The sequence below is a fragment of the Salvelinus fontinalis genome, chromosome 33 (genome assembly GCF_029448725.1).
Source record: "Salvelinus fontinalis isolate EN_2023a chromosome 33, ASM2944872v1, whole genome shotgun sequence".
Classification (NCBI taxonomy): domain Eukaryota; kingdom Metazoa; phylum Chordata; class Actinopteri; order Salmoniformes; family Salmonidae; genus Salvelinus; species Salvelinus fontinalis.
Window position 1 is genome coordinate 18,425,248 of NC_074697.1, and position 16,445 is coordinate 18,441,692.

The 16,445-nt window shown below is 43.6% G+C and overlaps 1 protein-coding gene across 1 annotated transcript in view; it reads left to right on the forward strand.

The window, feature by feature from the left end:
- Nucleotides 1-16,445, forward strand: part of LOC129832529 (neutral amino acid uniporter 4-like) — a 273,703-nt gene that overhangs the window by 22,248 nt on the left and 235,010 nt on the right. The window contains exons 4-5 of the mRNA XM_055896648.1: nucleotides 3,343-3,441; nucleotides 15,007-15,176. Coding sequence (XP_055752623.1) covers nucleotides 3,343-3,441; nucleotides 15,007-15,176 — 269 coding nt within the window. The remainder of the gene's footprint in view (nucleotides 1-3,342; nucleotides 3,442-15,006; nucleotides 15,177-16,445) is intronic.

The window sequence follows — 16,445 nt, forward strand, 5'->3', positions numbered from 1 at the left end:
CCGTGTGTGTGTGTGTGTGTGTGTGTGTGTGTGTGTGTGTGTGAGTGAGAGAGAACTGGGAAGTAGCCGTGTGTGTGTGTGTGTGTGTGTGTGTGTGTGAGAGAGAACTGGGAAGTAGCCGCGTGTGAGAGAACTGGGAAGTAGCCGTGTGTGTGAGAGAGAACTGGGAAGTAGCCGTGTGTGTGTGTGTGTGTGTGTGAGAGAGAACTGGGAAGTAGCCGTGTGTGTAAAAGATTAAACCACTCTGTGGCCTGCACACGGCCACTGTGGAAGATCATACCCCTTGTGTCTGTACTGTCTGCTTCTTTAAACATGAGACTTCCATTTATCCGCTACACGTCTCCTGTGTAGTGCTGAGCAATTAAACTATTTTTACACATCTAATTGACCGTCTGTTTAATTATTTGAATTTCATTTTTTATTTTTTTGCTCGATAAGCAGTTTCTGTAGTGATAAATCAGATCAAGCCTGAACTGTGCAATGTTGTAGTATCCAACAGGCCAATATTCTACATAGTTTAGCTCAGAAAACGTGGTAATAAACTACAATGACCATAATTCATTGCGCGCCCGCTTAAACTTGTCCGGTCTGTGCAGAGCAGACAGGGAGACTGAGGGAACGCGTGATCATGAAGAATAGAGCGCAGTCACAGGAAGTAGAGGTACAGCACCTCCTGGAGGGGGAGGGGGGAAAAAAGGGAAACTTTATTTTTTACTTTTCTCACAAGTAGTGCACAGGGCCTTTAATAGTCCTGTATTGGCGGACCGATATAGCCGTCTGTAGCGTGGTCAACCCCCCCCCCCCCCCCCCCCCGCCCTCCTGTGTGCAAAAAAATCACAGCACCCCCCCACCCACAAACTACTTCCCGCGTCCATGACTACCATCTTAGGACTTTTATACATTCTTTTTTTTATTCAGTATTACTGCATTCAACCCACATAATGCATAGTGCATTTAACGAACCGAAACTGAACTGACTTCAAAAAGCACTTACCGCTCAGCACGTCTCCTGTGAGACAAGGTTCTCCTTGTAGCCACTACTCGTCTCCTGTGAGACATCGTTCTCCTTATAGCCACTACACGTCTCCTGTGTGACATGGTTCTCCTTGTAGCCACTACACGTCTCCTGTGAGACATGGTTCTCCTTGTAGCCACTACTCGTCTCCTGTGAGACATGGTTCTCCTTGTAGCCACTACACGTCTCCTGTGAGACATGGTTCTCCTTGTAGCCACTACTCGTCTCCTGTGAGACATGGTTCTCCTTGTAGCCACTACACGTCTCCTGTGAGACATGGTTGTCCTTATAGCCACTACACGTCTCCTGTGAGACATGGTTGTCCTTATAGCCACTACACGTCTCCTGTGAGACAAGGTTCTCCTGTAGCCACTACACGTCTCCTGTGAGACATGGTTGTCCTTATAGCCACTACACGTCTCCTGTGAGACATGGTTCTCCTTATAGCCACTACACGTCTCCTGTGAGACATGGTTGTCCTTATAGCCACTACACGTCTCCTGTGAGACATGGTTGTCCTTATAGCCACTACACGTCTCCTGTGAGACAAGGTTCTCCTGTAGCCACTACACGTCTCCTGTGAGACATGGTTGTCCTTATAGCCACTACACGTCTCCTGTGAGACATGGTTCTCCTTATAGCCACTACACGTCTCCTGTGAGACATGGTTGTCCTTATAGCCACTACACGTCTCCTGTGAGACATGGTTCTCCTTGTAGCCACTACACGTCTCCTGTGAGACATGGTTCTCCTTATAGCCACTACACGTCTCCTGTGAGACAAGGTTCTCCTGTAGCCACTACTCGTCTCCTGTGAGACATGGTTCTCCTTATAGCCACTACACGTCTCCTGTGAGACATGGTTGTCCTTATAGCCACTACACGTCTCCTGTGAGACATGGTTCTCCTTATAGCCACTACACGTCTCCTGTGAGACATGGTTGTCCTTATAGCCACTACACGTCTCCTGTGAGACATGGTTGTCCTTATAGCCACTACACGTCTCCTGTGAGACATGGTTCTCCTTATAGCCACTACTCGTCTCCTGTGAGACATGGTTCTCCTTGTAGCCACTACTCGTCTCCTGTGAGACATGGTTCTCCTTGTAGCCACTACTCGTCTCCTGTGAGACATGGTTCTCCTTGTAGCCACTACACGTCTCCTGTGAGACATGGTTCTCCAGGCCATTTTAATTTCCAATGAAGTATAGGGTCCATTGTTTGTCTATGACTGGTCTTTACAATGAAAGATTGAACAGTTAGTGACAAAGGCGCACTAAGTTTCTATGAGCGATGAGAAACAACTTTTAAAAGCTTGTCTACTTGGACCGTTCCCAAGGTCATTCTAAGAATACAATTAGGCATTTTGGAGCAGATTGACATCAGATGTAAGTGTTCCTGATGTGTCGTGTAATCCAGCGTTGATTGCTGTTTTAGATTTCCCACAAAAGGTTGTGCCAGCCAGGGTTGTGTATGTGCGAGTGTGTGGCACAGCTCATCCCTCAGCTGTGTGTGTGTGTGTGTGTATGTGGGTGGTGTTCTGGGCAGTGGTCTAGATGCCCTTGTGAACAGCCCTCATCAATCACCAGCTGAATTATGTTTTAAAAATATTCATTAGGACCCCTGTCAGTCTCTGGGCATCTGTGTGACGCGGTAGATGACACGCGTCCACAGGGGAACACAACACTGCATCTATGCCTCACAATTAGGTCACCTAGCCGTCAACCCCATAACCTTTCTGTTCTGTCTCTTAACCTCTGACTGATGTGTTATGGACAGTCGTTTTGATGGTCTCTCTTTATCTCCTTGTATTTACTCTGCACCTGGGATTCATCTGTTCCTCTGATCGCTCTCTCTCTCTTTCCCTCTCTCTCTTTCTCTCTCTCTCTCGCTCTCTCTCTCTTTCTGTCTCTCACTCTGTTTTTTCTGTGAGTCAGGGGAAATCTTGTCCTCTCTTCACTGTGTCTCTGAGCCAGTGTCTCTTGTGTCCTTGGCAGTGATGAGGAAGTTGATTCTGTTCTATAGACCCTTATGGGAGTAGCTCCTCCAACAGACTAATGTGTTAGTGTCCCTGTTTTCCTAATCGCCTGCTCCTCTGTCTGCTGTCGCCCCTCTCCAACAGACTAATGTGTTAGTGTCCCTGTTTTCCTAATCGCCTGCTCCTCTGTCTGCTGTCGCCCCTCTGTGACAGACTAATGTGTTAGTGTCCCTGTTTTCATAATCGCCTGCTCCTCTGTCTGCTGTCGCCCCTCTGTGACAGACTAATGTGTTAGTGTCCCTGTTTTCCTAATCGCCTGCTTCTCTGTCTGCTGTCGCCCCTCTCTGACAGGATTTTGGGGACCTTCAGCGTCTCCCTCTCACTTCCCCCTTGGGCAAGTTCCCCTTCTTCTTCGGAACAGCCATCTTTGCCTTCGAAGGCATCGGAGTGGTAAGTACTCTTCAACTGGGACTCCATTTGTCCAAACCTTTATGTTTAGTAACACCTGATTGGTTCCGGCCATTATGTGACTGGCTCTGTATTGGCTGGTGACTGGGGCCCACGGGCCACAGCTGCAGTTGAAAGCCTTGAACACTGCATGGCTAAGAGAATGCTCAGGTCAAGGATAGCATTAGTGTTAATGTTATGTCATTGATCCAGGGTGAATAGTGAGGATGGTGAGAGCACTAACCTCATCTCACCCTCAGCGGGGATGGGAATGGTGTCCTGCAGATGAGGCTGTGTGTGTGTGTTTGAATGTTTCAGTATGTGTGTGCCTGCTGTGGGCAGGATGATGTATGAGGGGATACCAGGGTGTATTGACTGAGGGGCAGAGGAATGCTCACTCACCGCCACTCACCCATTAATCAGCCAACCGGTTGGCACAGGGTGATGGCCGACAAATCACCATGACGACCCGACAGACAGACGACAGCCAGGCCACTCCGGATCAGAACATCTCTAGAGAGAGGGAGGAGCGGAAGAAGGAGAGAACAAAAGAGATAACTGCTCAGATATGGGATAGATGTCCAGGAAGAAAGAACGAATGATGGTGGATAAAGTAAAGAATGAATGAAAGTAGTTAGGCCACCTCTAACTATCCCATTCAACTTTCTTTCAGTGCCTTTCTCGCTCTCTCTCTCTCTCCCTCCCTGTCTCTCTCCATCTCTCTCTCTCTCCCTGTCTCTCTCTCCGTCTCTCTCTCCCTGTCTCTCTCCGTCTCTCTCTCCCTGTCTCTCTCTCCCTGTCTCTCTCCGTCTCTCTCTCCCTGTCTCTCTCTCCCTGTCTCTCTCTCCCTGTCTCTCTCTCTCTCTCTCTCTCTCTCTCTCTCCGTCTCTCTATCTGGGAGTGATCCACGACCACATGGGTTCTCATTCACCCTGACAGGGTAATTATCTGCCTGGGGATGCGATCTTCACACCAATCCCCTGGGATAAGCAAAGGGAAAGGGAGAAGGCCGATTTGAAACGGGTGTCACTGGGGGAATAACGTATTGTTGCCAGTAAACACATCTAAGACACATTTTGGTTAAATGCATTCAGTTGTGAAACTGACTGGATCTCCTTTCCTGAATCTCCAGTAGGTACTTGACTTCTGTTATCTCTGGCTGGATCTCCTTTCCTGGATCTCCAGTAGGTACTTGACTTCTGTTATCTCTGACTGGATCTCCTTTCCTGGATCTCCAGTAGGTACTTGACTTCTGTTATCTCTGGCTGGATCTCCTTTCCTGGATCTCCTTTCCTGGATCTCCAGTAGGTACTTGACTTCTGTTATCTCTGGCTGGATCTCCTTTCCTGGATCTCCAGTAGGTACTTGACTTCTGTTATCTCTGACTGGATCTCCTTTCCTGGATCTCCAGTAGGTACTTGACTTCTGTTAGCTCTGACTGGATCTCCTTTCCTGGATCTCCAGTAGGTACTTGACTTCTGTTATCTCTGACTGGATCTCCTTTCCTGGATCTCCAGTAGGTACTTGACTTCTGTTAGCTCTAACTATGGTTCCTTCCAGCACTACAAACTGGGCCAAAGTGCTTTGGTGCGCTTCTCACTTACTGATATACCTTTATCTGTACATTCTCCACCTGTCTCTTCAGCACAGGGTTTATAAAGCAGAGAAGTAGTTCAGCTCCCTGCAGATACTCTTGGAGCTAACTGTAATTGTTTTGGCTAGGCCAGCGAAAGGTAGTCTGTTCGGTGTTTGGGCTTTGGACTTCAGGGTTTAAAGGAAGGTTATTCAGGGGGGTTGTGGGGGCCTATCCAAACAATCATCTAAACCCCTTTAATCCTCACCATGTCTGAAGATCTCCCTCCCTCCCCTCTGAACGACAAACTAACAGACTGTAAGTAAATATTTTAAGACGGTAGATTGCTGCACCTTTGGATGCCTCTGCTTTTGGTTCTAGGGAGACTATAGGTAGTGCTTGTCCTCTTTCCTCTCACTCTTCCATCAAGTCCAGGGCATTTGGCAGATGGCTACAGGCCGCGGGCTAAAGTCTTTGGTGAATTTGTTCAAGTTTTCTCCACTGGCTTCAAGGAGGAAGGGAGAGTGGGAGAGAAAAGCAGAAAAAGATAGTGTGGCACATAATAATTGTTCTAATCTTTTTAAAAGAGGGAGCACAACTTGTGGAGATTGAGACAGCCTCCCTGGTCCCCTTGAAAGGTTATTTGTATACTGTATAAATAGGCTCTTTTGTGCAGAGAGAGAGAGAGAGAGGGATAGAGGGATAGAGGGAGAGAGAGATTTCCATGACTTTGATCTCCACTTTCCCTGAGCTTTGCTTTCTACTTGAAAGGAGAAGGCGTTGCTACTTATTTGTGTGGTCACTACAGTAGATCCACTGTGCACCAAGAGATCAGTTGCTAGGGATCTACTCCTCTGATTTACACAATAGTGCTCTGGGATCCTCTGGGGATCAGTTTTTTTTCTTCTTCAGAAAGCCACTCTGCAGAGAGAGAAAGAGAGAAGGACATTTTAAACTAGATCTGTTAAAAGAGAAGTTCTTTCTCTCTCTCACCGCCTCCCCTCTTTTCTAAGAGCAACGCTGACCTAGTAAGTGCAGCTGGCAAAACAACGTCCCTGTGACTTGTTTCCACCTGGTTTTGGTGTCTTTCTATTTAAGGGTAGCTCTAGTCTCTCCCTATGAAGGCCTGCTACAGACACTCTTCTTTTGAACTAAAATTCGGTGGCTGAAACTTCAGCTGGCCAGCCTGATCGATTGAAATTCATGAATGAGAAATGTAGCAGAAGTCATAAATATTGCAATGAGGGATGGGGATTCTGCACCTGCCTCAAACCCGTTTTTTATTGGGCTAGGGGTTTCTTAAAGGCTCTCTGGGGTGTGTAGGCTGACTCTAATGTTAATACATACCCCATGCTTGGCTCCTCTACCCAGCGCTGTCTGCCTCTCTGCCCAGGAGGTGAGCTCTGCAGTGGGCTGATAGAACGTCTTGCTCACTGATAAGAGTTCCTCTAAGGCCCAAGGCCAAGTTTGGAGAGTGTTGAAACCACTGGCACACTCGTATGTATGCACACACATATAGACATACACAGGTGTTCGTACTAATATAGACTCTTACTTTTCGATTTTCATGCACACACACTGTCTGTTCAGTGATATATTCATGGACACACACTGTCTGTTCAGTGATATATTCATGGACACACACTGTCTGTTCAGTGATATATTCATGGACACACACTGTCTGTTCAGTGATATATTCATGGACACACACTGTCTGTTCAGTGATATATTCATGGACACACACTGTCTGTTCAGTGATATATTCATGGACACACACTGTCTGTTCAGTGATATATTCATGGACACACACTGTCTGTTCAGTGATATATTCATGGACACACACTGTCTGTTCAGTGATATATTCATGGACACACACTGTCTGTTCAGTGATATATTCATGGACACACACTGTCTGTTCAGTGATATATTCATGGACACACACTGTCTGTTCAGTGATATATTCATGGACACACACTGTCTGTTCAGTGATATATTCATGGACACACACTGTCTGTTCAGTGATATATTCATGGACACACACTGTCTGTTCAGTAATATTCATGGACATGACATATGTACACAAGGACATCCCAAGCTCATTTTGACATGTATGCATAAAAAACAAACATTCATGAAATTCCCATTTACACCCACATCTCTCCCAATTTAAACCCACACACTTTGTCTCTGTCACACTCTTTTCCAACTCTGCCTCTGTCCAGAGTGGTGTATGAACAGATCCACAGCCTCATTGTGTGGGCACACACACACAGGTATAGTGGGCTGACTTGGCAGGTCTGGCGCTTTACTCTGGCCCAAGACTTAGTAGTAGAATGAATCTGTTTAGGGTGATGTAATATCATACAGCTGTAATAGGATGTTCAGGGTGATGTAATATTAAATAGCTGTAACAGGATGTTCAGGGTGATGTAATATCATACAGCTGTAACAGGATGTTCAGGGTGATGTAATATCATACAGCTGTAATAGGATGTTCAGGGTGATATAATATCATACAGCTGTAATAGGATGTTCAGGGTGATGTAATATTAAATAGCTGTAACAGGATGTTCAGGGTGATGTAATATCATACAGCTGTAACAGGATGTTCAGGGTGATGTAATATCATACAGCTGTAATAGGATGTTCAGGGTGATATAATATCATACAGCTGTAATAGGATGTTCAGGGTGATATAATATCATACAGCTGTAATAGGATGTTCAGGGTGATATAATATCATACAGCTGTAACAGGATGTTCAGGGTGATATAATATCATACAGCTGTAACAGGATGTTCAGGGTGATGTAATATCATACAGCTGTAACAGGATGTTCAGGGTGATATAATATCATACAGCTGTAATAGGATGTTCAGGGTGATGTAACATCATACAGCTGTAACAGGATGTTCAGGGTGATGTAACATCATACAGCTGTAACAGGATGTTCAGGGTGATGTAATATCATACAGCTGTAACAGGGTGTTCAGGGTGATGTAATATCATACAGCTGTAACAGGATGTTCAGGGTGATGTAATATCATACAGCTGTAACAGGATGTTCAGGGTGATGTAATATCATACAGCTGTAACAGGATGTTCAGGGTGATGTAACATCATACAGCTGTAATAGGGTGTTCAGGGTGATGCAATATTAAATAGCTGTAACAGGATGTTCAGGGTGATGTAATATCATACAGCTGTAACAGGATGTTCAGGGTGATGTAATATCATACAGCTGTAATAGGATGTTCAGGGTGATGTAATATCATACAGCTGTAACAGGATGTTCAGGGTGATGTAATATCATGCAGCTGTAACAGGATGTTCAGGGTGATGTAATATCATACAGCTGTAACAGCATGTTCAGGGTGATGTAATATCATACAGCTGTAACAGCATGTTCAGGGTGATGTAATATCATACAGCTGTAACAGCATGTTCAGGGTGATGTAATATCATACAGCTGTAATAGGATGTTCGGGGTGATGTAACATCATACAGCTGTAATAGGATGTTCAGGGTGATGTAACATCATACAGCTGTAATAGGATGTTCAGGGTGATATAACATCATACAGGATGTTCAGGGTGATGTAATATCATACAGCTGTAACAGGATGTTCAGGGTGATGTAACATCATACAGCTGTAATAGGGTGTTCAGGGTGATGTAACATCATACAGCTCTAATAGGATGTTCAGGGTGATGTAACATCATACAGCTGTAATAGGATGTTCAGGGTGATGTAACATCATACAGGATGTTCAGGGTGATGTAACATCATACAGCTGTAACAGGATGTTCAGGGTGATGTAATATCATACAGCTGTAATAGCATGTTCAGGGTGATGTAATATCATACAGCTGTAATAGGATGTTCAGGGTGATGTAACATCATACAGGATGTTCAGGGTGATGTAACATCATACAGGATGTTCAGGGTGATGTAACATCATACAGGATGTTCAGGGTGATGTAATATCATACAGCTTTAACAGGATGTTCAGGGTGATGTAATATCATACAGCTGTAATAGGATGTTCAGGGTGATGTAACATCATACAGCTGTAATAGGATGTTCAGGGTGATGTTAAATCATACAGCTGTAACAGGATGTTCAGGGTGATGTAACATCATACAGCTGTAATAGGGTGTTCAGGGTGATGTCATTTCATACAGCTGTAATAGGATGTTCAGGGTGATGTAACATCATACAGCTGTAATAGGGTGTTCAGGGTGATGTAATATTAAATAGCTGTAACAGGATGTTCAGGGTGATGTAATATCATACAGCTGTAATAGGATGTTCGGGGTGATGTAACATCATACAGCTGTAATAGGATGTTCAGGGTGATGTAACATCATACAGCTGTAATAGGATGTTCAGGGTGATATAACATCATACAGGATGTTCAGGGTGATGTAACATCATACAGCTGTAACAGGATGTTCAGGGTGATGTAATATCATACAGCTGTAACAGGATGTTCAGGGTGATGTAACATCATACAGCTGTAATAGGGTGTTCAGGGTGATGTAACATCATGCAGCTGTAATAGGATGTTCAGGGTGATGTAACATCATACAGCTGTAATAGGATGTTCAGGGTGATGTAACATCATACAGGATGTTCAGGGTGATGTAATATCATACAGCTGTAACAGGATGTTCAGGGTGATGTAATATCATACAGCTGTAATAGCATGTTCAGGGTGATGTAATATCATACAGCTGTAATAGGATGTTCAGGGTGATGTAACATCATACAGGATGTTCAGGGTGATGTAACATCATACAGGATGTTCAGGGTGATGTAACATCATACAGGATGTTCAGGGTGATGTAACATCATACAGGATGTTCAGGGTGATGTAATATCATACAGCTGTAATAGGATGTTCAGGGTGATGTAACATCATACAGCTGTAATAGGATGTTCAGGGTGATGTTAAATCATACAGCTGTAACAGGATGTTCAGGGTGATGTAACATCATACAGCTGTAATAGGGTGTTCAGGGTGATGTCATTTCATACAGCTGTAATAGGATGTTCAGGGTGATGTAACATCATACAGCTGTTATAGGGTGTTCAGGGTGATGTAATATTAAATAGCTGTAACAGGATGTTCAGGGTGATGTAATATCATACAGCTGTAACAGGATGTTCAGGGTGATGTAATATCATACAGCTGTAATAGGATGTTCAGGGTGATGTAATATCATACAGCTGTCACAGGATGTTCAGGGTGATGTAATATCATACAGCTGTAACAGCATGTTCAGGGTGATGTAATATCATACAGCTGTAACAGCATGTTCAGGGTGATGTAATATCATACAACTGTAATAGGATGTTCAGGGTGATGTAATATCATACAGCTGTAATAAGATGTTCAGGGTGATGTAACATCATACAGGATGTTCAGGGTGATGTAACATCATACAGCTGTAACAGGATGTTCAGGGTGATGTAATATCATACAGCTGTAATAGCATGTTCAGGGTGATGTAATATCATACAGCTGTAATAGGATGTTCAGGGTGATGTAACATCATACAGGATGTTCAGGGTGATGTAACATCATACAGGATGTTCAGGGTGATGTAATATCATACAGCTTTAACAGGATGTTCAGGGTGATGTAATATCATACAGCTGTAATAGGATGTTCAGGGTGATGTAACATCATACAGCTGTAATAGGATGTTCAGGGTGATGTTAAATCATACAGCTGTAATAGGATGTTCAGGGTGATGTAACATCATACAGCTGTAATAGGATGTTCAGGGTGATGTAATGTCATACAGCTGTAATAGGATGTTCAGGGTGATGTAATGTCATACAGCTGTAATAGGGTGTTCAGGGTGATGTAATATTAAATAGCTGTAACAGGGTGTTCAGGGTGATGTAATATCATACAGCTGTAACAGGATGTTCAGGGTGATATAATATCATACAGCTGTAACAGGATGTTCAGGGTGATGTAATATCATACAGCTGTAACAGGATGTTCAGGGTGATATAATATCATACAGCTGTAATAGGATGTTCAGGGTGATGTAACATCATACAGCTGTAACAGGATGTTCAGGGTGATGTAATATCATACAGCTGTAACAGGATGTTCAGGGTGATGTAATATCATACAGCTGTAACAGGATGTTCAGGGTGATGTAATATCATACAGCTGTAACAGGATGTTCAGGGTGATGTAATATCATACAGCTGTAACAGCATGTTCAGGGTGATGTAATATCATACAGCTGTAACAGCATGTTCAGGGTGATGTAATATCATACAGCTGTAATAGGATGTTCGGGGTGATGTAACATCATACAGCTGTAATAGGATGTTCAGGGTGATGTAACATCATACAGGATGTTCAGGGTGATGTAACATCATACCGCTGTAACAGGATGTTCAGGGTGATGTAATATCATACGGGCTGTAATATGATGTTCAGGGTGATGTAACATCATACAGCTGTAATAGGATGTTCAGGGTGATGTAACATCATACAGCTGTAATAGGATGTTCAGGGTGATGTAATGTCATACAGCTGTAATAGGATGTTCAGGGTGATGTAATGTCATACAGCTGTAACAGGATGTTCAGGGTGATGTAACATCATACAGCTGTAACAGGATGTTCAGGGTGATGTAATATCATACAGCTGTAATAGGATGTTCAGGGTGATGTAATGTCATACAGCTGTAATAGGATGTTCAGGGTGATGTAACATCATACAGCTGTAACAGGATGTTCAGGGTGATGTGATATCATACAGCTGTAATAGGATGTTCAGGGTGATGTGATATCATACAGCTGTAACAGGATGTTCAGGGTAATGTGATATCATACAGCTGTAACAGGATGTTCAGGGTGATGTAACATCATACAGCTGTAATAGGATGTTCAGGGTGATGTGATATCATACAGCTGTAACAGGATGTTCAGGGTAATGTGATATCATACAGCTGTAACAGGATGTTCAGGGTAATGTGATATCATACAGCTGTATCAGGATGTTCAGGGTGATGTAACATCATACAGCTGTAATAGGATGTTCAGGGTGATGTAACATCATACAGGATGTTCAGGGTGATGTAATATCATACAGCTGTAATAGGATGTTCAGGGTGATGTAACATCATACAGCTGTAATAGGATGTTCAGGGTGATGTAACATCATACAGCTGTAATAGGATGTTCAGGGTGATGTAACATCATACAGAATGTTCAGGGTGATGTGATATCATACAGCTGTAACAGGATGTTCAGGGTGATGTAATATCATACAGGATGTTCAGGGTGATGTAACATCATACAGGATGTTCAGGGTGATGTAATATCATACAGCTGTAATAGGATGTTCAGGGTGATGTAATATCATACAGCTGGAATAGGATGTTCAGGGTGATGTAACATCATGCAGCTGTAATAGGATGTTCAGGGTGATGTAATATCATACAGCTGTAACAGGATGTTCAGGGTGATGTAACATCATACAGCTGTAACAGGATGTTCAGGGTGATGTAATATCATACAGCTGTAATAGGATGTTCAGGGTGATGTAATATCATACAGCTGTAATAGGATGTTCAGGGTGATGTAACATCATACAGCTGTAATAGGATGTAAAGTGATCATGTTCGTGTCTCATTGGTAGCATGGACGTTTGACCTCTTCTCTCATTACAAGGGGATTGTGGGCAACCAGAGGTCAGCAGTAGTAAGTTGAGTTCTCAACCTTTTTGGCATGAACACAACATGGCTGTTGGGTTGCTGTGGTGAGAGAAAGACGACACAATGACTCGGGTGATTAGCTTAAAGCTGCTACTCTTGCCAGATGATTTGTTGCAAGGATCTGTTGGCGGTAGGCGATTGTCTGAGAGATAACAGCTGGCTAGGCCTCCCTTCTCCACCGACAATCCCAAATTGCCCTCTTCATTGCCTTAATACTAAATTGCTGTCAATTAACATTTTAATTGAGGACAAATTAGTTGGATATATCAACTGTCATAATGACTGCAGGCAGAGAGAGGCTGTTCTTTAGAGTTATTATGTGTGACTGCATATTATCCGCTCGAGTGCTAAGGTAGTGGCGAGCGAGCGTGTCTAACCGAAGGGGAGAGGGGGGCTGATGAACGTGATTCAACCTCAGCCAGCGTTGTGTCGGACGGACACCTTGAGAAATAAATTACTTCTCACTTTGATATTCACGGTCAAGAACACATATTTGGGGGGATTAATGATGATTATGAATGTATCACTTTGATGAACTTCAAATAGTTTAGTCTCCTCATTCAATCTTTTGTCTTTCAATATCTGACCTTGTCTCAATGTTCTTCAATTTTCTCTTTCCATCAGCTTCGCTTTCTTGTGTTCTCACTCTCTCGATTTCTCTCTCTCTCTCTCTCTCTCTCTCTCTCTCTCTCTCTCTCTCTCTCTTTTTTTCTTTCTGCTTCTCATTTGCATCCTCGTCTTTACTTCTTTGGTGTCTTCCCACCTTTCTCTCTGTCTGTCTCCATCCCTCAGTCTCTCTCTCTCTGTCCATCCATCCATCCATCCATCCATCCATCCCTCCCTCTCTCCTCAGTCCACATCTATCTCTGTATGTGTCTGCTCCTCTCTCAGTAGTGGGCTGTGCCCCAGGCCAAGAGGTCAGTGTTATTAGCTTGTTAACTGAACCACCTGTTGTTCTCAGCCCAATGCTGCCATCTCACACACCCTGCTTGATGTGGCGGTAAGAAGGCAGGCGCTCCTGGCACGGTGGCTTTGGTTTGGTCTCTTAGATCCCTGGAGTTTTGGCATGTTACTTGTCTGGCTCTGAAGCAACTCCCTCGCTGTTGGAGTCTTGGCTGGCTGGCCCTGTTACAGAGTTTGTGTGGTTCGAAAGTAAAGTGTATTTTAGACGTTTTGTTGTGACTGAGGCAAGGTTCTTGGACAGGTAGCCAAACAGGAGAGGCCATTTCCAACGTTTTATTGTGATTTAGATGTGTCCACTTACTTTGACACAAAAAACTATGTTCCTGTTGGCTGCCTGCTTTCATACATTACAGTCTAATAGTGTTTTGTATGCATAGTCAGTGCATCAGAGACCAGGTCGTTGAAGTGTTCACTATCCCTCTGTGTCTGTTGTTGGTGCTGCAATTCTTTTCATTTCGCTGCCAGACGAGGTCATTAATCACCAAGTCAAAAAAGACATCAGTCGCATCAGGAGGAGAGGTAACAAGCCCCTGTCAAGAACTGATCAGTCACCACCAAGAAGGGAAGAGGAAAAGAAAAAACTAAGGAACAAGCGAAGACGGGAAAGGAAAATACATCTGTTCATTGACTATGTATGTGACTTTGCCAGCCAGGTCTAAACCTGTATAAATGAAACTGTTGTTTAGCCAAATTAGAAAGCATCCATATTTTCTGGAGGGGAGAGGGAATGAAAGAAAGAGAAAGGTGCGAGTGTCTGGGGATCTCATTATACCACTGTTTCTTCACGTGGAGGTTTGGTGATGAATGGCGATCATTAATTCCTCTGCCCAGATCGAGAGGCGTTCCTCGGGACAGAGAGCGGAGAGCAATTCCTCAGTCTGTGTGTGGTACTTAGCAGTGATAATGTGCCCTGCCACCCGACATGCAATATCCCCACAGGGTACTAGCCAAACATCAGCATCCAACTGTCTTCATCCCCAGCAAAAGTCTGATCTCTCCCAAAACCGAGAGCTTGGTAAACGTCTGGTGCTAACGTAGGTCACCATGTATAAAGTATATCAGAGACTAGTCCTCCTAGCTGCTCTGTTATCATTCTCTATTCCAAGGGGTTCTTATTCAATAGAAGACTGATGCTTTTAATCTTTTCATGGCTTTTTCAGATCTCAATACTTAGTTTATTTGGTGCAGTGTTTCCAACCTTTTATTCAATATAGTATGGATTGATATTTTATTGCTTTTGTTATACAGCATTCCTGACAATTTGTGTGTGTGTGTGGGCAGGTTCTTCCTCTAGAGAACCAGATGAAGGAACCGAAGAGATTCCCCGCGGCTCTAAACATCGGGATGGGCATCACCATCGTCCTCTACGTTGTCTTGGCAATGCTGGGCTACCTCCACTTTGGTGATGACGTCAAAGGAAGCAAAACCCTTAACCTTCCTCATAACGCATGGTAAGCACCATCACATAAACAGGAACATGGTGTATAAGCTTCCTGGGGGGCAGAGAGAGAGAACTAATCCAATTCCATAATGCTGTGGGACACGGTGTCTGTTAGTGGAAGTGGTATAGGTGGCTGGCATTTAAATGAGCCCGTTGTAAAGAGAGCTATAAACAAATTGACCTGCTCTGCTTCCGAGTAAAAGGTTTCTCTGATGCTGTAGAATACAGAGAGGTTAGGGCAGCCATTTCACTAGTATGGAGCGGAGCTGACAGGGTGGAGGTGTTAAGTGGGGTTATACTTTCTGTTTGTGGGACGCTATTTTCAAACCCCACTGAACCTCTGTAATCCAAAGGTTGGCAATGCTAACAATTACATGTAGAATCCAATAGCAAATGCTAACAAGCGCAATGTGAAAATGTTATGCAGTCTCTGACAAACTATTTGCTGGATAGACATCCCCCTCAAAATATGTTACTCACAGTTTTCTACACTCACAAACCTATATTGGACAGCAAGTATCTTGATTCAGGAGGGGGTTCTCTTCTATTACCAAGAAAAGCTTGTTTTTAGAAGAAGCTAACCACTTAGCTAGATAACTAGCTACTAAATTAGCAAACCAAATGCCAAACTGAAGAGCATTCAGCACATTTTAGACAGTTAATAGTTATGAGATATCTAGTTGGCAAACATTTTAAAGGCTCCGGTCTCTCGTTGTTGTGTGCTTGGAAACAAAGACCACATGACTGGGGACTACTGGTAAGCATTAATATTGTAAATAATGTGATAGGTGAAATGAAGAAAGCGATCTACTTTATCTCCTAATGTATTGTACAAGTTGACTGCATGTACAGTGCCTTCTGAAAGTATTCAGACCCCTTGACTTTTTCCATGTTTTGTTAGGTTACAGCCTTATTCTCAAATTGATTCTATAGTTTTCCCCCCTCAGCAATCTATACACAATACCCCATAATGACAAAGCAAAAACAGGTTTTTAGACATTTTTGCTAATTTATAAAAAAATATGAATTATGACATTTACATACGTTTTCAGACCCTTTACTCAGTACTTTGTTGAAGCACCTTTGGCAGTGATTACAGCCTCGAGGCTTCTTGGGTATGACGCTACAAGCTTGACACACCTGTATTTAGGGAGTTTCTCCCATTCTTCTCTACAGATCCTCTCAAGCTATGTCAGGTTGGATGGGGAGCGTTGCTGCACAGCAATTTTCAGGTCTTCCCAGAGATATTCGTTCGGGTTCAAGTCCGGGCTCTGGCTGG